Below are 19,189 nucleotides of genomic sequence, written 5' to 3'. Positions count from 1 at the left end.
ACGAAGTGGCATGTGGGGGTCGTAGTTGAGTGTGCCGTCCGTGTCGGTGATGTGGACGACGCGTTCGCCACAGCAAATAGCCACGGATACAGAAGAAAGAAAATCCCACCCTAAAAAAATGGTGAGAGCAGTCAGTCAGGATGGCGAACTGGATGTGGTGTCGAATACCCTCAAGAAAAACGCGGGCTGTGCAGAAAGTGGAAGGGCGAATGGTATACCGCTGGGCACCAACCAACGTGGGTCCATTGTAAGAGGTCATCACTTTAGACGTTGGCCTAAATCAACGCGCATAACAGAAAATGTCGCACCCGTGTCCACCAGAGCATCCACGTACACTCCTTCCACTACCACCGAAATCATGTTGCACGGGCCTGATGGAGGAATATCAGTCCTAATTCGGAATGCACTTTTTTCCCCAGTAACTGCATCACTTAGTTTCATCACTGCATCACTTAGTGGAGAGGAGGAGCGGCGAAAGGGTAATGGTGAGCGGCGTCTGGAGTTCCGGCTGTTCCGAGGTGCACTCGATGCGGACGGAGAGGGAGACTGGTGCGGAGGTAATGAATTGCGTTGACCATGGTAGTACACATCACGTTTATGCATGTCGTAACCACAGCGCTTGTCTTGCTGGCGCTTGCGGCAGAAACGAGAAATGTGGCCGCGATACCCACAGAAAAAGCAGACAGATCGGGACGAGCGCCAGGGTGGGGAGTAGAAGGCGTTAGGCGCACTTGGATATAGCGCGCTCAGGTGGGCCGAAGAAGGGTCAGGTGGCATCGAACAGTTGTTGACTGGGGGAGCGGCAGCAACCAACGCGCAAGATTCTTGCGGCAATGACACATGTACGTTGCTCGGAGGCGCGGTAGCGACTTGAGCGTAGGTTGATATGGTGCGAGAAACAGGTGGTTGTACGAGATCAGGGCCGGTCAAGGATGTAAGTTCATCCCTAATGAGATCACGCAACGGAACTCCCGAAGACTGTGTTGAACGCGGTGAAGAAGGTGTGAAGCGCATAGACCGCAATTCTTCTCGTATAATGTCCCGCATGAGGTCACGCAGATGACCATGGGATGTGGAGTGGTGGTCGCCAATGTCCGTTTGGAGACGAACGGAGTCCAGCAAATCAAGGCGCTTGCATGTCGCGACGACGTCAGTGATGGTAGCTCGATTTTGCGCAGCGAGAGCATTAAAAGCAACCGGTCCAATGCCTTTCAAGGTTTGGCGTACTTTGCCCGAATCTGGCATAGATGAATTGACATGCCGGCACAATGAAAGGACATCCTCAATGTAGGAAGTGTAAGATTCGCCGCGATGTTGTCGGCGAGTATCGAAAGTCCTCTTCGCGACGGCAGAACGAATGGCTGGTGTCCCAAAAACATATCGCCGCTGGTGCTGGAAGGTCGCCCAGTCGGGTAAGTCAATGACGTGGTTGTTAACAGTTCTTATGTTATGTATAAACAGTTGTTATGTGAAAGCGCATCTACACACACACACACACACACACACATATATATATATATATATATATATATATATATATATATATATATATATATATATATATATATATATATATATATATGATATCCAACAGACAGTAATGCCAAGGAATGTATAGGGGAAGTTATTAGAACCAATGTATGTAAATAAGAAGAAAGAAGAAAGAAAAGTGGATGAAAAAATAACCAGCCGTGAGCAGGAATCGAACCTACGACCTTCGAATAACGCGTTCGATGCTCTAACCCCTGAGCTATCACAGCGGCCTTCCCTCCAACCACTTTTTTGGGTTTATATGTGAATTTAGAACTAGGAGTGACAGTCAGTGCCATCTATAAGTCAAAAAACGAGTTTGAAAACACTCTTATTCGCATGTTTGGCGTCACGTAGCACGTGAACTTATTATGAGCGGGCAGCTGATTAATTGTCCCTCTTATACAACCTAAACACACCAAGTCTGCCATTATTATTTTTTTTCATCCACATTTATTTTTTAATTAATCAGCTGCCCGCTCATAATAAGTTCACGTGCTACGTGACGCCGAACACACGCATAAGAGTACTCTTTTCACACTCGTTGTTTGGTTTATAGATGGCGCTGACTGTCGCTGCTACTTCTAAATTCACATATAAGCCCAAAAAAGTGGATGGAGGGAAGGCCGCTGTGGTAGCTCAGTGGATAGAGCATCGAACACGTTTTTCGAAGGTCGTAGGTTCAATTCCTGCCCACGGTTGGTTATTTTTTCATCCACTTTTCTTTCTTCCTATTTACATTACATTGGTTTTAATAACTTCCCCTGTACATTCCTCGGCATTACTGTCTGTTGGATCTCATTAATATTGTGTTAAAACACAGAAAAACGAGCCCTTAGGTATACACTTCTTTCCCTTATTTCATTGAACGAGGGTCTCATAATGGCAGAGTTGGTGTGTTTAGGTTGTATAAGAGGGACAATTAATCAGCTGCCCTCTCATAATAAGTTCACGTGCTACGTGACGCCGAACATACGCATAAGAGTAAACTCTTTTCACACTCGTTGTTTGGCTTATAGATGGCGCTGACTGTCGCTCCTACTTCTAAATTCACATATAAGCCCAAAAAAGTGGATGGAGGGAAGGCCGCTGTGGTAGCTCAGTGAATAGAGCATCGAACGCGTTATTCGAAGGTCGTAGGTTCAATTCCTGCCCACGGTTGGTTATTTTTTCATCCACTTTTCTTTCTTATTTACATTATATTGGTTCTAATAACTTCCCCTGTACATTCCTTGCATTACTGTCTGTGAGATCTCATTAATATTGTGTTAAAACACGGAAAAACGAGCCCTTAGGTATAGACTTCTTTCACATATATATATATATATATATATATATATATATATATATATATATATATATATATATATATATATATGTGTGTGTGTGTGTGTGTGTGTGTGCGTGCGTGCGTGTGTGTGTGTGTGTGTGTGTGTGTGTGTGTGTGTGTGTGTGTGTGTGTGTGTGTGTGTGTGTGTGTGTGAAAGTAGATGTGCTTTCCCATACCTGTTTATTCTGCCGACGTTTCGACGGGAGCCTCGTCTTTTTCAAGGCAAAACTATGCCTTGAAAAAGACAGGGCTCCCGTCGAAACGTCGGCTGAATAAACAGTTCTTATGGGAAAGCGCATCTACTATTATAACCTTGCGGCAACCGAAGTTATTCTTGTGCATATAATACATACGTGTATATATATATATATATATATATATATATATATATATATATATATATATATATATATATATATATATATATATATATATATATATATATATATATATATATATAAATGCGTGAATGATGGCGGCTTCGTTGGCGATGACGATGACAGCAAAAACCAGCCGTGACTGTTCATATAATTGTTATCGCAATGAAACAACGCATGAAACGTGATCATAGGTACATAAGTGCCAACAAGTGTACCAGTTGTTACTTCGCTGTGTTTGAAAAGCGCGCTCTTTTTGCAAACAGGACCTATTCAGTGAGCGCAGTGATTTTTATGCGCCCGATAACTAACCGGAATCGTTCTGTTCAAAGCTGAAGGCGCGCAATTCTCCCCCTCCACAGGTAAGTGCGCGGATAAGGCCCCTTCTCTCCGCCGAGCAAAGGACGCCCGAGAGCTGAGCGTACATCGGCGCATCGCTACTAGCGGGGCGTCGACCTTTACGCCAAGCGCACTGACCACGCTATCTCGATGGTAAAGCTGAAAACGCACTATTTTCCTATAGATATAAATAGCTCGTCTCTTCAACGTTGAAGAAGATGTCCTTTCAACTAGTGGCTAACGCCGCGCGTTCATGAACGAAAACTCGGATATCTGATGCCGCGCGCCGGAGTCTTTTTCGCAATCCTTTTTCTTTCTTTCGTTTTCATATATATAGATACGTATACATATATGGCAAATGACGGCGACGCCAACGCCGACGTCGGCGGCTAAGTTCAGCCGAGAGTGTTCATATAATTTCTATCGCAATAAAATATTTCACTACATTTGCAGTACTAAACTATACAATCCACTGTTTTCTGACTTTTATATGTGTTAAAACTCGCTGAACGGGAGCTGTGAGAGGATGAAAAGCATCGTAAGAGGGGAGTTTTCTGACAGCAACATCACCCATTTTTCAATACGCACGCGTAGTATAATCACCTTAACACCATCGCATCAAAACGAGTGGACAACTGTGCCCGCCACCATACTGGCAAGTACAAAGGCCTATGGCGCTGCGACCTGTCACCCCGTGAATGACGTATTAGATTTCACTTGTTGCCCTTCTCTGCTCTTCGCGAGGTTGCCGTGCTGGGTACTGAGCGGAATGCGTGCCCTACAGACAGTGAGAAAATCCCGAACTATGCCAGAGTGCTTCAGAAAAGTTTACTCGAGGTCATAAAGCCGAAATGACAGAGTGACGACAGATTGTAATTTGGACGCTATGGCCTGAAGCACTAACACAAAAATACCAGATTTTGAAAGTTCGTTCTTTGGGTACTCGCCTGAATTTGAACTGACGTAGCTTTTAACAAGTCGAATAAGAAATTAATTATTTCCTTAAAATCATGTTTTTGCAACTGAGTATACAGGAGGAGGTCCCGGAGTAGGAGACTTGATTGGGACCTCCTGGGCCGGGTAAACATGGAGAAAATTCTGACGTTTGCATCCATAACGAAAAAATTTTAAGGTTCAATTTAGAAGCAGCGGTTACAAACAATTCAAATACATAAAAAAGACGAAAATATGTGATACGCTTGGAAGAGAAGAGAATTATTACATTATATACAAATTGAAAAATAAATTATTTTAGGGGCTGCGTAAATGAAGTGTTATTTTGTGTTATTGAAATTGTTAAGAAACTTCATCTATTCTTTGATAAATGAGCTTAAAGTCGTTGACTAAGTCAAACGGCTGTGAGTTTTATATGGGAAATTCATTGAAATGAGCTGCTTATTTACCGTAGTTAAGATTTTAGTCAAAATAAAGTTTTTCTGTAAAGCAAATCGAGGGTTATCGGAGTTAAAAATTGAAAAAAAAGGGATCATAATAAAGGGGCATCCAATATTTATATGACTCATTAAGCAGATGGCTAGATTGTATTTATCTGTATCGTGCCCTGTAAGACCATTATGTGCATAGAATAACTGTTTGGAACTGCTGTTACATCAAGTGGAAGTTACTATCCCAGTTGCTATGTTTTGAATTGTCTGTAATGGTGCAAGGAGAGTACTGTAAGTGTTACTCCATGAAGTTATCCAGTAGTTGATATGCGAGTGAATAAATGCGTGATATAGTCAAAGGAGAGTAGAGTGAAAAAAACAGGCGAAATTGAATTAACGTGCGCATACCTGGGGACAGGTTCTTTTTAACATCCTAAATATGGCTACAAAATTTCAAGTTTCTATCAAGTCTGTCACCTAAGTAAACACAGTTATTTCTAGCATGGATCAAATGGTGTGGAATAGAAATTGTAGGAGCGGGTACTAGCGAGAATTGAAGTGATGAAAAGACAATGAATTGGGTTTTGAGGATTGAGTTTTAATTTGTTTACTTTACATCAGTATAATATGTTGCAAAGATTGGTACCTAATTTATTTATTGACAGTCAATGATTTTGTCACAGCTAAATACCCGCAAAGTATACCAAACAACTTCTGCAGCTCAGGAAACATTTTAGCACAATCGAGTAATTGTCTGTCGAAACGAGACTTGTTGCCTTCGCAGGCTTCTGCCCTGAAAAAAAGATTCACCAATGATGAAACCTCCGTGCTAGGGTAGAAGCAAAACCTGTCCCACTACAGCGTTTCGAAGAGCAACCGTTCGTTCTTTCTTCTGGATAACACCTTAAGGCGGATAAGGTTGATTAATTATATTAGTAAGATCAAGGACTTGAGTGAAACTATTTGCCCAACGGTCTACACAAAAATTATTTGCAGCTGGTATTGACGCAATATACGTAATTGCGTTAGTTTAATCGTTAGAAGTAAGAAAATTTGGGAGGCTTTTACGTCCCAAAACCATATGGTTATGAGAGACTCCGTAGCAGAGGGCTTCGACCAGCTGGGCTTATTTCGACGTGCATCAGAGCTTGGGCACACGGGCCTCGAGCAATTTCAGCTGCATCAAAAAATACGGTCGCCTAGGTTGAGCACCATAAATAGTGGACAGCTGGCGCTCGGTAGACGGCATAGCAGTAGACACCAGGAGTGAGTGCTGCTACTCACTCGAGGACGAGGGGACTGACAAAGGTGAGCACGCTGGACACGAGCTTGACGAGGGCGACCAGGGTGAGCTCGAGCCAGAAGGTGCGGAACAGCGGAGTCATGATGCCGATCATGGACACAATGGGACGGCGGCCGTCGGCATCGGGCTTCTTGCTGGGAAGCGCCCTGCACACACACATAGAGGCCGTTCTCTTCACATCGAGACGTGCCACCCATTTTCATTGGGGGCCCAGAAAAAAGCGTACGTCATTTGAATACGTGCACCCTATGACATTCGTCACTTCACGCTACTTTCCCCTCATCGTGCCACCTTATCAATTGAATGGTATGGTGTACTGCAGCACGTTGAGATTTGAGCTCTCTTATAGGGCGCTTACCTGAAGGCCAAGCGCTCGCTATGCGTCTGTTAGGTGCGGGCTTGAATTAACTTACGAGTATGATAACGACTGACACTTACCATAATTCGTGTATGCTAAGGAAAATAATGAGCTATCTTGGCTGACTTAAAAAAGTGTCCATCTAGGGCACTTGTTCCCTCAATCTTGTTTCCTGTCCTGTCCTGTCCGCGTTTCCTCTCCTGGATTACACACAACTGGACGATCAGAGCATCCAACAGCCGAAGAATCAGAACCAGCTGCGAAACCAAATTTATGGTGACGTTACCATTTAAATACGCCTTTTTAAAAAAACTCGTGTAGCCTTCGCACTGAGAAAGCACGTCACATGGGCATGAAGGTCGACAATTAAACATTTATTACTGATTAGGTTTATCCTGCACTTTCTATCATCAATATTTTCTAGGTACTAAATAGCTGGCTGTGAAAAACCTGAAGACAATGCGCCGACCAAAGTAAAAGGTTTAAGAACACATGAAAAAAAGATGTTTCGGCTCCCTAGTTCAGAAGTGAAATGAAAGCGTCCCTAAAGCAGTTCAGCATATATGTACGTTTTAATATATCACGCAGGTAGCACGCATATATGCCACATGAACGTTGTAGAAACGCAAAATATAGCTAAGGGCTTCTTGAATAACGGTCGAGTGCCTCCCGACAAAGGTGCAAAAAGACTTCCAACACTCTTGGCAGATGTCTTCTGTGTGGTTCCCCTGAATGCAAGTCACTGTATTTTACGTTACTTTGTCACAATGGTTCAGCACTGGCTTTGTACGGCCTGCCCAAGGTCTACAAGGCAGGCGCTCCCATACGCCCAATTGTGGATTATACACGCTCACTCCCACGAGCTCTCAGTACTTTTGCATCGTGTCATTTCACCCCTTGTAGGACACCGTGGCACCCACATCTGGAACTCATACGACTTATTGGAGGACGTCCGTGACGTCGTCCTCGATCAAGGTGATATTTTAGTGCTCTTTGACGTGAAATCGCTTTTTACAAGTGTGCCCACAGAATTGGCTGTGCATCTGTGCAAGACAGCTCTAGAATCAGATGCTAATCTAGCGGAAAGATCACCTGTCGCCGTGCCGGACTTAGTTTGGCTTTTACGGCTCTGTTTGTCGAACACAAAATTTTCTTTCGAAAATAAGTTGTACAAACAGATGCACGGTAGGCCATGGGTGCTTCTATACCGGTTACTACGGCTAAATTGACAATAGAGGCAATTGAAAGTCACATCCTCTCCTAATTCAGCCCAGCTCCGAAAGTGTTTTTCCGCTATGTGGACGACATTTTCGGCACCATTCACCGAGAGGTGGTTCAGGCGTTAATTTCACACCTCTACAGCATGGAAGCAGCTATTCGATTCATGGTAGAGAAAGAAGGAAAATTCCCATTCCTTGATATGCTCATTGAAGAACAGGGCCCACTTTGTTGTTTAGCTTGTTCAGAAAGACGACCCACACAGGTCGTTATTTATATTTCCATAGCATGCAGCCTGCTTTTCAAAAAAGGGCAGTGGTTTCTAGACTTCTAGGACGTGCGCAGAAAATCTGCACAAAAAACAATGACTACACAACCGACGTATGCTCGATGCGGCGGAAACTGTCGGTTTGCGGCTGCCCGAATTCCTTCTAGAACGCAGTCGAACGACAAATTGCACGTCCGAAATTGCCCTGTGCGGCATCTGGTCAAACGCGTGCGAGAATATTGTATATTCCCTCCATAAGCGAAACCCTCAGCCGTATTCTGCGTTCTTACAACGCTCATGTGGCACATGTTCGGGACCAAAAACTACGACAATCACTTGTAAGTGTGAACGACAGATTAGCCAAAGTGAAGTTCCCCGGTGTGGTGTACGCTGTTTAGTGCCCGGATTGTGACGATGTGTATATCGGTGAAAGTGGTGATCTTGAACGGCGCCTCAAGCAGAACATTTCTGATCTAAAGAACGTTTGAAATGCGGTGCCTTGGCTGAGCACGCGTCAGGTGGTCACGCAATAGGCTGCGGGAAGGCGCATGTTTTCAAAAAAAAAAAAGGACTGTCACAGCGTCTTTCTCTTGAGTCACTCGAGATACAAATCACTCCGCGCACTCTAAACAGGAGCGATGACAATCTGCCGTCAGTATATGCGCGCTGCCTGCGTGATATATTGAAACGTACACAAGGCGAACTGCTTTAGACATGTTTTCATTTCACTTGTGAACAAGACTCCCGTGTGGGAGCCGAAACGTCTTTTTTCATTGTGTTTTTTAAACTTTTACTTTGGTCGGCGCATTGTCTTCAGGTTTTTTTTTTCCTTCAACCATGTATCATCCCGATCAGGTGGGCTTCCGGCAAACTTGAAACTTCAGATACTAAATACAATAGTCACGACTAGTTACATACAACTGCACAAGATAATCACAGACTGCAGTGAGCAAAAGTGCACGTAACAAAACATGTTGCTCAAAGTACATGCTGGGCTAAGTAAATCAATTAAAAAACAATATAAGTCTACCGAGCTTGTAAATAAACCCCGAGTTTTGCCCTATCACAGGGCAGGAAACTGTGCTACGTAAATTTTCTTCTCGCAGGCTGCTGGCGATGTCTATTGCACTCGATCGATTTCTAACGTCACCTGATTAATTCTGTCGTTGTGGTTGTGCACATTGCTCTCTTGGTAAACGTGTACATTGCGTGGTCGTATCAACTCGGGATTCGACCTCAAGCTTTGTGCGCGCGACCCATCAGACTACGGTTCCTATGTGCTGCACAATGCCTCACTAGGAGGCGTATAAGGTGATAGAACAGTCGTTAGCATCGCTACAGCAGCCTGAATCACCGGGACACTGATAAGAACAACGTTCAAGTGAATAAGAATACATGTGTCATGAAGCATAACCAGTTTATGCAACGTCGAGTCGGGCACATACTGCGCACGCAGCCCGTATGAAAACTTACTTTTCAGTGAAGCTAAATGAAGGGCATGACACGAGATGACTGCAGAATCAACACGACCCAGTATTAATTTTGAATAAAAACATTTCTTCGGGCATACCTTAAACTTCGCTTTTATGAATTGAACGCGATAGCGATATCCTGTCCGTAGTGCGTAACTCGTTAGGGCATACTTTTTATTTAAAAAAGTTACTCAAGAAGTTCGAGTTGTGGATTACTACAACGTAATTGATAAATTCGGAAATGTCAACCATCTTTCGCATATGGCTGCATTCTGTGAAACACACGTTAAACCACGAGAAATTATGCGCGTGCTATGTTTTCGAACTTTTTATGCTCCCGCTATGGGGTCGTAAGGGCTCAGGCTAAAGCAAAATAAATAGTTTTTGTTTGTAATTTTGAAATGGCCTTTGTGCATAATTTTCCTATTTCTGTTGCTCTTATGGAACACTCATTGTGGCTCAAAGCTAGCTTCTCTGAAGCAAGGGGGATTACTCAAGAAGTCTGGGATAGAGAGATCATCTCTTCTTTGAAAAAACTAATGTTATCAGACAGCTCGAGGCATAACCCAGGTGTTCATGTGCTCGCCGATAATAGAAGCTGAAGCACAGTGAAAATGAGGAAAATTGGCTAACGAGGCACAATAAATCACGCATGAAGCAACTGCATTTATCATAGATAGATAGAAAGTTAAACAACACTGCATCTGTACTGCAAGCGGCGAGCACCAAACACATTTGGCACTTGCTCTCGTTGTACAACAAGGCCGAAATCAAAGGTGGCTTACAGAAAGGACGAGAACATCTTTCTTTTGCTAGCTATTTTCTATGTCTTTATTTTTACAAATACATCTGTAGTGTTTTCCGGCACTAAAAGCTGCAGTCTGCTGCTTGACAGCTCTTTGAAACACGTACGTGACTTGTATCTGTAACGGTTAGAAATATAGGATAAAAAAGTGGTCTTTTGCGGCTGAATAACAACTTCGGCGGTGTGCCCTGGAGGAGTGGCGTGCATTGTCAAGGTATTAGCACCACCTGTATACATTAATTTCGGAGACCCCGAGCTCTTTTGCGTTCCTTTGTACTGCAAGCCACATCCATGGATAATGTGAAGAATGCAGCAGCTTACGCTCTCAAGCCTTCGAACTAAAATCTCTAGTGCAAATCATTTCTGCACTATACGTCGAGTTAGTGGAAGAACATGTCTAGGAAGAGAAACTGGCATCTCAACTTTTCATCGAGTAAACAGCTTTATTCTTTCTTTAATTCTCTTGTGGCTCTACAAACAGGTTGTCGCCGATTTCACTTTCCCTCTAGTGAGACTTGCTTTATTCTGGTATTTGCTCACCGTGGCTGCATTTTGTTCAGAGCATCCTCAGTGTTCAGTCTGAAAAAATTTTTTGACTCGGGAAGACGGTCGTACAACCTTTTGTACAAGCAGTACGTATGAATATTGTTGCGAATGTATTTACTACTTTAGAGTAGAAAAGTACTCCAGCAGTCAAGATGGCAGCCGTTGTGTATTTTCGAACAGCCCAAAAACGTCGTCGTCTTCTTCTTCGCACCGCCCGCATAGCTGCATAGCCGCGAACCCGCAACATCGACCTCCGGCGGCGAAAAGCGCCGACCCGGCGCTTGTTAGCAGGTGTTGGACGAGATGTACGGCTTGAGGCGAGCGACGTGGACGATGTCGGAAGATGTGGAAGGTATCGAAGGGTTTAGAGGTGCTATTTCATAGGTAACATCAGTTACCTGCCGTAGCACACGATAAGGTCCGGAATACTTGGGTAGAAGCTTTTCAGCCAGACCAACATGTCGCGACGGAGTCCACAGAAGAACGAGGTCACCTGGACTAAAGTGGACGTCCCGATGGTGGCTGTCATAGCTACGTTTCTGACGGAGCTGCGAGTCCGAAAGGCGCTGGTGGGCAATCTGACGGGCTTTCTCCGCGGTGCTAATAGCGCGGCGAGCATATGCTGTGGACAGGTCGGCAGGGTTGGGTACAAGCGTGTCGAACGGCAATGTCGGGTCTCTTCCATACAAAAGGTAAAAGGGAGAATATCCAGCAGTGTCGTGGCGTGAGCTATTGTAAGCGAAAGTGACAAAGGGTAGCGCAATGTCCCAGTCACGATGATCCGTCGACACGTACATGGCGAGCATGTCAGTGAGTGTGCGATTCAGACGTTCTGTGAGGCCGTTTGTTTGAGGATGGTAGGCCGTCGTAAGCTTGTGCTTGGTTGCACAAGAACGAAGTAGATCGTCAATTACCTTAGATAAAAAGTAGCGACCGCGATCGGTGACCAGTTGACGAGGAGCACCATGATGTAAGATGACGTCTTGAATCAAAAAGTCGGCGACATCTGTAGCGCAGCTGCTTGGAAGAGGTCTCGTAATTGCGAAACGGGTCGAGTAATCTATGGCGACGGCGACCCACCTGTTACCGTCGGTAGAAAGAGGGAAAGGGCCCAGCAGGTCGAGGCCGACACGATAGAAAGGCTCGGCAGGTACGTCGATCGGTTGAAGGAGCCCGGCGGGGTGTACCGCTGGCCTTTTGCGGCGTTGGCACGACTCACAAGACCTAACATAACGTTGTACAGAACGGTAGAGGCCGGGCCAGAAAAAGCGTCGGCGGACACGGTCGTACGTTCTGGCAACACCAAGGTGGCCAGCCGTTGGTACATCATGTAGTTGCTGAAGTACGGTCGAGTGCAAATGAGTGGGTATTACGAGTAGTAGTTCGTTTCCCACATGGTGCATGTTGCGGCGGTATAAAATGCCGTCTATGACAACGAACATGCGAAGCGAACTGTCTGTACAGCCTGTGTTCAGGCGGTCGATTAGCTCGCGTAGGGACGCGTCACGCCGTTGCTCACATCCCATGTTGCCGAAAGCAGAGAGCGAGGAAATACAGATGGACGCGTCGTCGGTTACTAGATCTGGAGCGTCAACGGGGTACCGAGAGAGGCAGTCGGCGTCTTGGTGTAAACGGCCAGACTTGTAAACCACTGTGTATGTGAATTCCTGGAGGCGCAGAGCCCAACGAGCAAGGCGCCCCGTTGGATCTTTGAGGGCTGAAAGCCAGCATAGAGCGTGATGGTCAGTGGTAACTGTGAAAGGCCGGCCATATAAATAGGGGCGGAATTTACCAACTGCCCATACAAGCGCCAGGCACTCGCGTTCCGTAATAGAGTAATTGCGTTCGGCAGGAGAAAGGAGCCGGCTGGCATACGCAAGAACTCGATCGTGACCGGATTGACGCTGGGCTAAAACCGCGCCAATACCGTAGCCACTAGCATCAGTGCGGACCTCGGTTGGAGCAGACGGGTCGAAGTGGGCGAGAATCGGTGGCGTGGTCAGAAGTGTTATGAGCTGGGAAAAGGCCGTGCCTTGATCAGGACCCCACTCAAATGGTACATCTTTCTTCAAAAGATCAGTGAGGGGGCGTGCGACCTCTGCGAAGTTTCTGACAAATCGTCGGAAATATGAGCATAGGCCCACAAAACTTCGAACGTCCTTGACACAAGTCGGTACAGGAAAATCCAGGACAGCTCGGACTTTGTCGGGATCGGGGCGGATGCCGGAGGAGTCAACGAGATGCCCTAGAATAGTAACTTGGCGATGCCCAAAATGGCATTTCGAAGAATTAAGTTGGAGCCCAGCCTCTCGAAATACTGAAAGAATTGAGGAAAGGCGCTCGAGGTGAGACTTAAAGGTTGGGGCAAACACAATCACGTCGTCCAGATAACACAGGCAGATAGACCATTTAAAGCTGCGCAAAAGCGTGTCCATCATCCGCTCGAACGTTGCCGGCGCATTGCACAAGCCAAACGGCATTACCTTGAATTGGTAGAGACCGTCGGGCGTTACAAAGGCGGTCTTCTCCCGGTCGAGGTCGTCCACGGCGATCTGCCAGTAACCGGAGCGTAAGTCTATCGAAGAAAAATAGGTTGCGCCATGAAGGCAGTCCAGGGCATCATCAATACGAGGAAGCGGGTAGACATCCCTTTTGGTGACCTTGTTTAAATGCCGATAGTCCACGCAGAAACGCCAGGTATTGTCCTTCTTTTTAACTAAGACTACAGGGGACGCCCACGGACTCGATGAGGGCTCTATGATGCCTTTTGTGAGCATCTTATTCACCTCCTGTTGGATAACTTGGCGCTCTGATGGTGACACTCGATAGGGACGCCTGTGAATTGGAGCTGCATCACCGGTATTAATGCGATGTTTGACTTGCGATGTTTGACCTATGGGCCTACCGTCAAAGTCAAATATGTCCGAATAGCTCGTGAGAAGATCAGTGAGGTCTTTGACCTGAGACGGCAACAGGTCTGAGGCAATCATCTTAGTTACATTGTTGAGCCGTGTAGAGTTGGCTGCGTCGGTGCTATGCGGGTTCGGCGAGGCGACTGTGGCCAGTTCACGTGACACTGATGAGATCTGGCACTCGTGTGACGGTGAAAGAGTGGCGAGAACAATGCCTTGTGGTAGGATTTGAGGGCTGAGTCCGAAGTTCAGAAGAGGAAGGCACGTCTTGTTCGCTGTGACAGTTAATATGGTGTACGGGGAGGAAACGTTGCGGGCCAGTAAAACACCAGGAGAGGGAAAGACCACGTAATCCCCATCCGGAACACTGGGATATGGTTCAACTGTGACACAAGTTAGGGCTTGGGGTGGGAGGCGAACAAACTCAGCGCACGAAAGCTTGTTCTGTACCATCTTCGACTCTTCGGTGGCCGCAGGCAAGTCAAGTTGCACGACGCCGGCTGAGCAGTCAATTACAGCGGAGTGGTCGGACAAAAAATCGAGTCCAAGGATGACGTCATGTGGACAGTGAGCGAGAACATGGAATAGAACGGACGTCTGGCGGTCGGCGAATCTCACACGCGCGGTGCACATTCCGAGCACAGCCGGGGTCGCTCCACTAGCGACACGTACAAATAGGGACTCTGGCGGCGTAAGGACCTTGTTTAATCGTGCACGGAGGTCAGAGCTCAGAATTGAAATATGTGCGCCGGTGTCAATAAGGGCAGTAACAGGAAGGCCATCCACTTCTACATCAAGCAGGTTTTTGTCCGTAGTCAAGGTCAGCAGAGGGTTTTCAGGTCGGGAGTCCAATGCAGCGTCACCTCCGGGAGCTGCATTGCTCAGTTTTCCGAAGAAGGGCGTCCACTAGGGTGGGGCGACGAATAGCGGCGGTGCTGAGGTGACCTGGAGCGACGGTCATGCGGGGACGGCGAACGGCTGGACCGGCGGACTGGTGTCGCAGGAGTGCCATTGTACGGTCCATCGTCACGAGCGCTGTACTGCAGGGGCCGGTGGTTGTCGTCACGTCGATAGCCAGGAAACGACCGAGGTGGATACGTGCGGAAACGACAGTAGCGGGAGATGTGTCCTACACCATGACAATGAAAACATATAGGCTTGTCGTCCTGTGTCCTCCACTGAGCAGGATCACGATAGCGGCGGAATCTTTCTGGTGCAGGAGAAGGCGCTATGGTACTGACCCGAGGTTCCGTCAACGAACATACAGGCTGCAGCCCAACGTTTGCCAGCTCCTCTCTCACGACCTGTTGGATCAACGAGATCGTTGGTCGATCATCAGATGGGCGGGTCAGAAAAGACGGAGACGCGGCCTCGATTTCTCTACGAACGATGCGAACCACACTCTCGTTGTTATGTGGTTGACTGCATGGCGGCTGAAGGTCCTCGCAAGATGACGTAGCGGCCGTGTTCGGAAGACGCAAGAAATTCTTGGCGACCCGGCGACTCTTCAGCTCTTCGAATCGGCGGCACTCTTTGATGATGTCATCAATGGTGGAACAGTCTTTGGAAACCAGTATGTTAAAAGCATCATCTGCAATGCCTTTAAGTAAATGGCTTACTTTGTCTTCCTCGGACATGTTGGGGTCGGCACGATGGCAAAGGGCGAGAACGTCAAGGATGTAGGTGACATATGATTCGGTCGTAGTTTGTGCCCGACCAGAGAGTTCTTTAGAAGCGGCCCGCTGGCGTCCGACGGCCTTACCAAACAGGTCACGAAGCTTCTGTTTGCAAGTATCCCAGCTGGTTATGTCCGCTTCATGAGCCTCGAACCACGCGCCAGCTGTTCCGCAGAGATAGAAGCCAACGTTGGCGAGCATCATCGTAGGGTCCCACCGGTACACTGCTGCAAACCGCTCGAACTTCGGAATCCAGTCGTCAACGTCAACATGGTCGGTGCCGCAGAAGTTGCCAGGGTCGCGCGGTTGCGTCAATACGACCGGCTGTACAGGCTGCGCCGGAGTCGCGGCTGAAACAGGAGCGGCAGAATTGGTTTCTGTTGCCATGGTCGGGCAGTCGAGAACACGTCCGCTTCGAAGTTCCGTCTTGCGTCGTACCCAGCACCTCCACCAAAATGTTGCGAATGTATTTACTACTTTAGAGTAGAAAAGTACTCCAGCAGTCAAGATGGCAGCCGTTGTGTATTTTCGAACAGCCCAAAAACGTCGTCGTCTTCTTCTTCGCACCGCCCGCATAGCTGCATAGCCGCGAACCCGCAACAATATATATTAGATGTGCCATGGTGTATTGTTTCGTATATTGCAAGTCCTGTTCAGGGAAAACACTCGGCGTTTTTTTCCATAATTCCCAAGCAATGCTGAGCTGTGCGCTAAATGGCAAAAGAATATTGCGAAAGAGAACCTCATCATCAACGACAAGTCTGCATCGACTGTCGCATGCAGCAGACACTTTCGCAGTGTAGAATATGTGCATGCGTGACATCAGAAAACTTCGCGACTCTGCGCCCACTATCTTCGAGGACTATCCTTCCTACGTGAGACCAAGTGCAAAGAAGCCCCGCAAAGGTCTTGCTTCATCCTTACGCCAAACATCAACGAAACGAAAAGCGGAGACCAACGAACCAGCCCTGGATGTAGCGACTTCTCAAGATGTTCTCACTTAACAACAAGCAGTAAGTGTTTGTACGCAATGAACAGCAATGCTCATCACGCGGGTCGATACCTGGCTATAATAGGAAGATTACGCTATGATATGGAAGATTAAGCAGCATCAGCTGATTACGCTATGATACGGATGATTAAGCAGCATCAGCTGTACAAGGTGCTGCGAGCACAAGCGAGGAGCGAACTACACTACCCGAGGTCTGAGTTTCTAGCTCTAGGACAAGATACTGGTCTTTTTGATAAGGCCTCAAAACACCTGCCACGCAGATATGTGCTAGAGGTTTTGCAAACAGTAGTCCAGCCCTACTTGCAACGCGCTCACATCTTAAGCTGCCATGAAAGCGTTGACGACAGCCAGTCTCGACGATCCGCAGATCGCATAACCGAAAAATTCCTAAAAATTCTCCTCGTCAACCACACAAACCAACTGACTGACGAAAACGAAAAGCCTTCCACCTACACGCACAAGCCGACTAGGAAGCATATTAGGCTGTGAACAAGACATTTGTAAAGTCCGGCAAAGTTTTTCACTTGAAAGTGTTCTACTATCGCCAGTGATTATGAGCAATAAATATTTATTTTCAGACCTCAAAATGTCTACACGTGTGATGGCAGAGAGCTATACTTTGGGCTCTTATATTACACAGTTTTCGATAATCTTAAGCTCTATGCACATAGCGTAAATAAGGCAACTTGTTTTTCAACGTGCGGTGAGTGGAGAAGCGTGCCCGCACTCGTGTGTTCGCGCGCTGAACAGAGCGGCGGAAGGATGAATGGATGCATTGATGTGGCTATACGCTTTAGATCGGGTGGCGAATAACGCCGCCTAGCCGCAAGACTTAGTGAAGCAACAAGTAGATTAATCTTTTTTTTTCTTTAAATAGTGATGCATAGGACTGGTACTTTGCAGTGAATGGTTTAACTTTCACTCATGCCTTGACTTTAGCCACCTATCAGTTAACCTCCTAGTTAATTCTATCCACTTAAAGTCTAATTGTCTCTCCCTGTCTCTAAACCCCAATGCTTTGCAAAACTCTGCGCCATCATCCTGAACTGTAGGGTGAAGCCCTTTACAAAACATTATCAAGTATTCGGCAGTTTCTTCCTCCTCTCCGCATGCACTGCATACTGTGTCTACCCTTTAATATTTGGCCGGATATGTCTCGCTTCGCAATACTCCTGTCCTGGCCTCAAACAGTAGAGAACTACCCCGAGTATTATCATATATCATTTCCTTGGCAATTTCCTGCTTAAACGTTCGATGGATCTCTAGTGCGGACTTCTTAATCATGCTACTTCTCCACATGTCAGTCCTCGTTTCCTTCACCTTCTTAACCGATACTTCTTTTTGGTTTGGCCCCGGGCTGTCTAACAAGCATTTACCCGTCAATTTTCTGGTTCGCTTTCTCCATTTTGTATCGACATTCTTCATGTACAAGTAGCTGAATACCTTCCTAGCCCAACGCTCCTCCCCCATTTCTCTCAATTGCTTCTCAAATTTTATCTTACTGCTAGCCTCCCTGCCTTCAAGTGATGTCCATCTCATATCACCTTGTACTCCCTGATTTGGTGTATTCCCGTGAGCTCCTAAGGCAAGCCTACCTATTCCACGTTGCTTAATTTCTAATCTTGCTTGAACTTCTGATCTAATGCACAAGACCGCATTGCCGAAAGTCAGACGAGGAATCATGACCCCTCTACATATTTTTCTCACAACATCATACCTATTATAATTCCACCGCGCCCTAATTTTCATCACTGCTGCATTCCTGTTACCTTTAGTCGTTACGTATATTTCGTGTCCCGTAGGTACTCGGGTCCTTTGCTTATTCATACGCCCAGGTATTTGTATTTTTCTGTTATCTCTAGCGTGACCTCCTGTATCCTAAGCTCGCTACCTTCATTGTCATTAAAAATCATGACTGCTGATTTTTTCTTACATTCTGAAATCTAATCAATCTCCCTCATTACCGCACATGTCCATCAATCTTTGCAAATCTTTCTTGTGGTCGGCCATTAGCACTATATCATCTTAGCACTATAACACCAATGCTGGTAGTGCCTGTTCAATGAGTTTTCCTTGTTTGACGAAAGAGATTGAATCCAAGTTTACTTCTCTCTAATTTGGCCTATAATCCTTGTAGGTACATTATGAATAAGAAGGGTGACAAAAAACACCCCTGCCTAAGCCCCCGTTTTACCTCTGCAGGCTTGGATACCTGTTTTTTTTCCACTTTATAACTACCTTGTTACCTTTATAGATATCCTTTAAAAGAATATTGACTATCTTCCACGCCTAGTGTGTCCGCTATTCCCTACAAGTCATCTTGAACCACGCTATCGTACGCTCCCTTGATATCCAAAAATGCCAGCCACAGGGGCCTGTGTTCCTAATCTGCTATTTTGATGCACTGCGTCAGTGAGATCAGATTGTCTGCCAACCTCCAGTGTTTTCAAGACCCATTCTGCAGTTCCCTAAGCACCCCCTCATCCTCTATCCATGTCTGCAGTCTTTGTAATCTGCATCGCCAGCCTGTGGACCACTGATGTCACTGTTATAGGACGGTAGTAATGTTAGCTTTGTCCCCCTTTCATTTATAGATTATGCTCATCCTGCTAAGTTTCCGCCCATCGGGGACTTCACCATCAATTATTGTTTTGATCA

General features: G+C 46.3%; 1 protein-coding gene across 5 annotated transcripts in view; it reads right to left on the bottom strand.

Annotated features, from left to right (window-relative positions):
- LOC119166718 (ATP-binding cassette sub-family C member 3) overlaps positions 1-19,189 on the bottom strand; it is a 308,522-nt gene that overhangs the window by 201,224 nt on the left and 88,109 nt on the right. For 4 of the 5 annotated variants that reach the window (XM_075882443.1, XM_075882442.1, XM_075882440.1 and 1 more), the window contains one exon: positions 6,246-6,410. The exons of the other annotated variant lie outside the window; for it this stretch is intronic. In XM_075882443.1, coding sequence (XP_075738558.1) covers positions 6,246-6,410 — 165 coding nt within the window. The remainder of the gene's footprint in view (positions 1-6,245; positions 6,411-19,189) is intronic. 5 annotated transcript variants of the gene reach the window in all.

This window comes from Rhipicephalus microplus, unplaced genomic scaffold (genome assembly GCF_043290135.1).
Source record: "Rhipicephalus microplus isolate Deutch F79 unplaced genomic scaffold, USDA_Rmic scaffold_12, whole genome shotgun sequence".
NCBI lineage: Eukaryota > Metazoa > Arthropoda > Arachnida > Ixodida > Ixodidae > Rhipicephalus > Rhipicephalus microplus.
The sequence above is the reverse complement of the archived record's forward strand: the minus strand, read 5'-3'. Positions and strand labels throughout refer to the sequence as shown.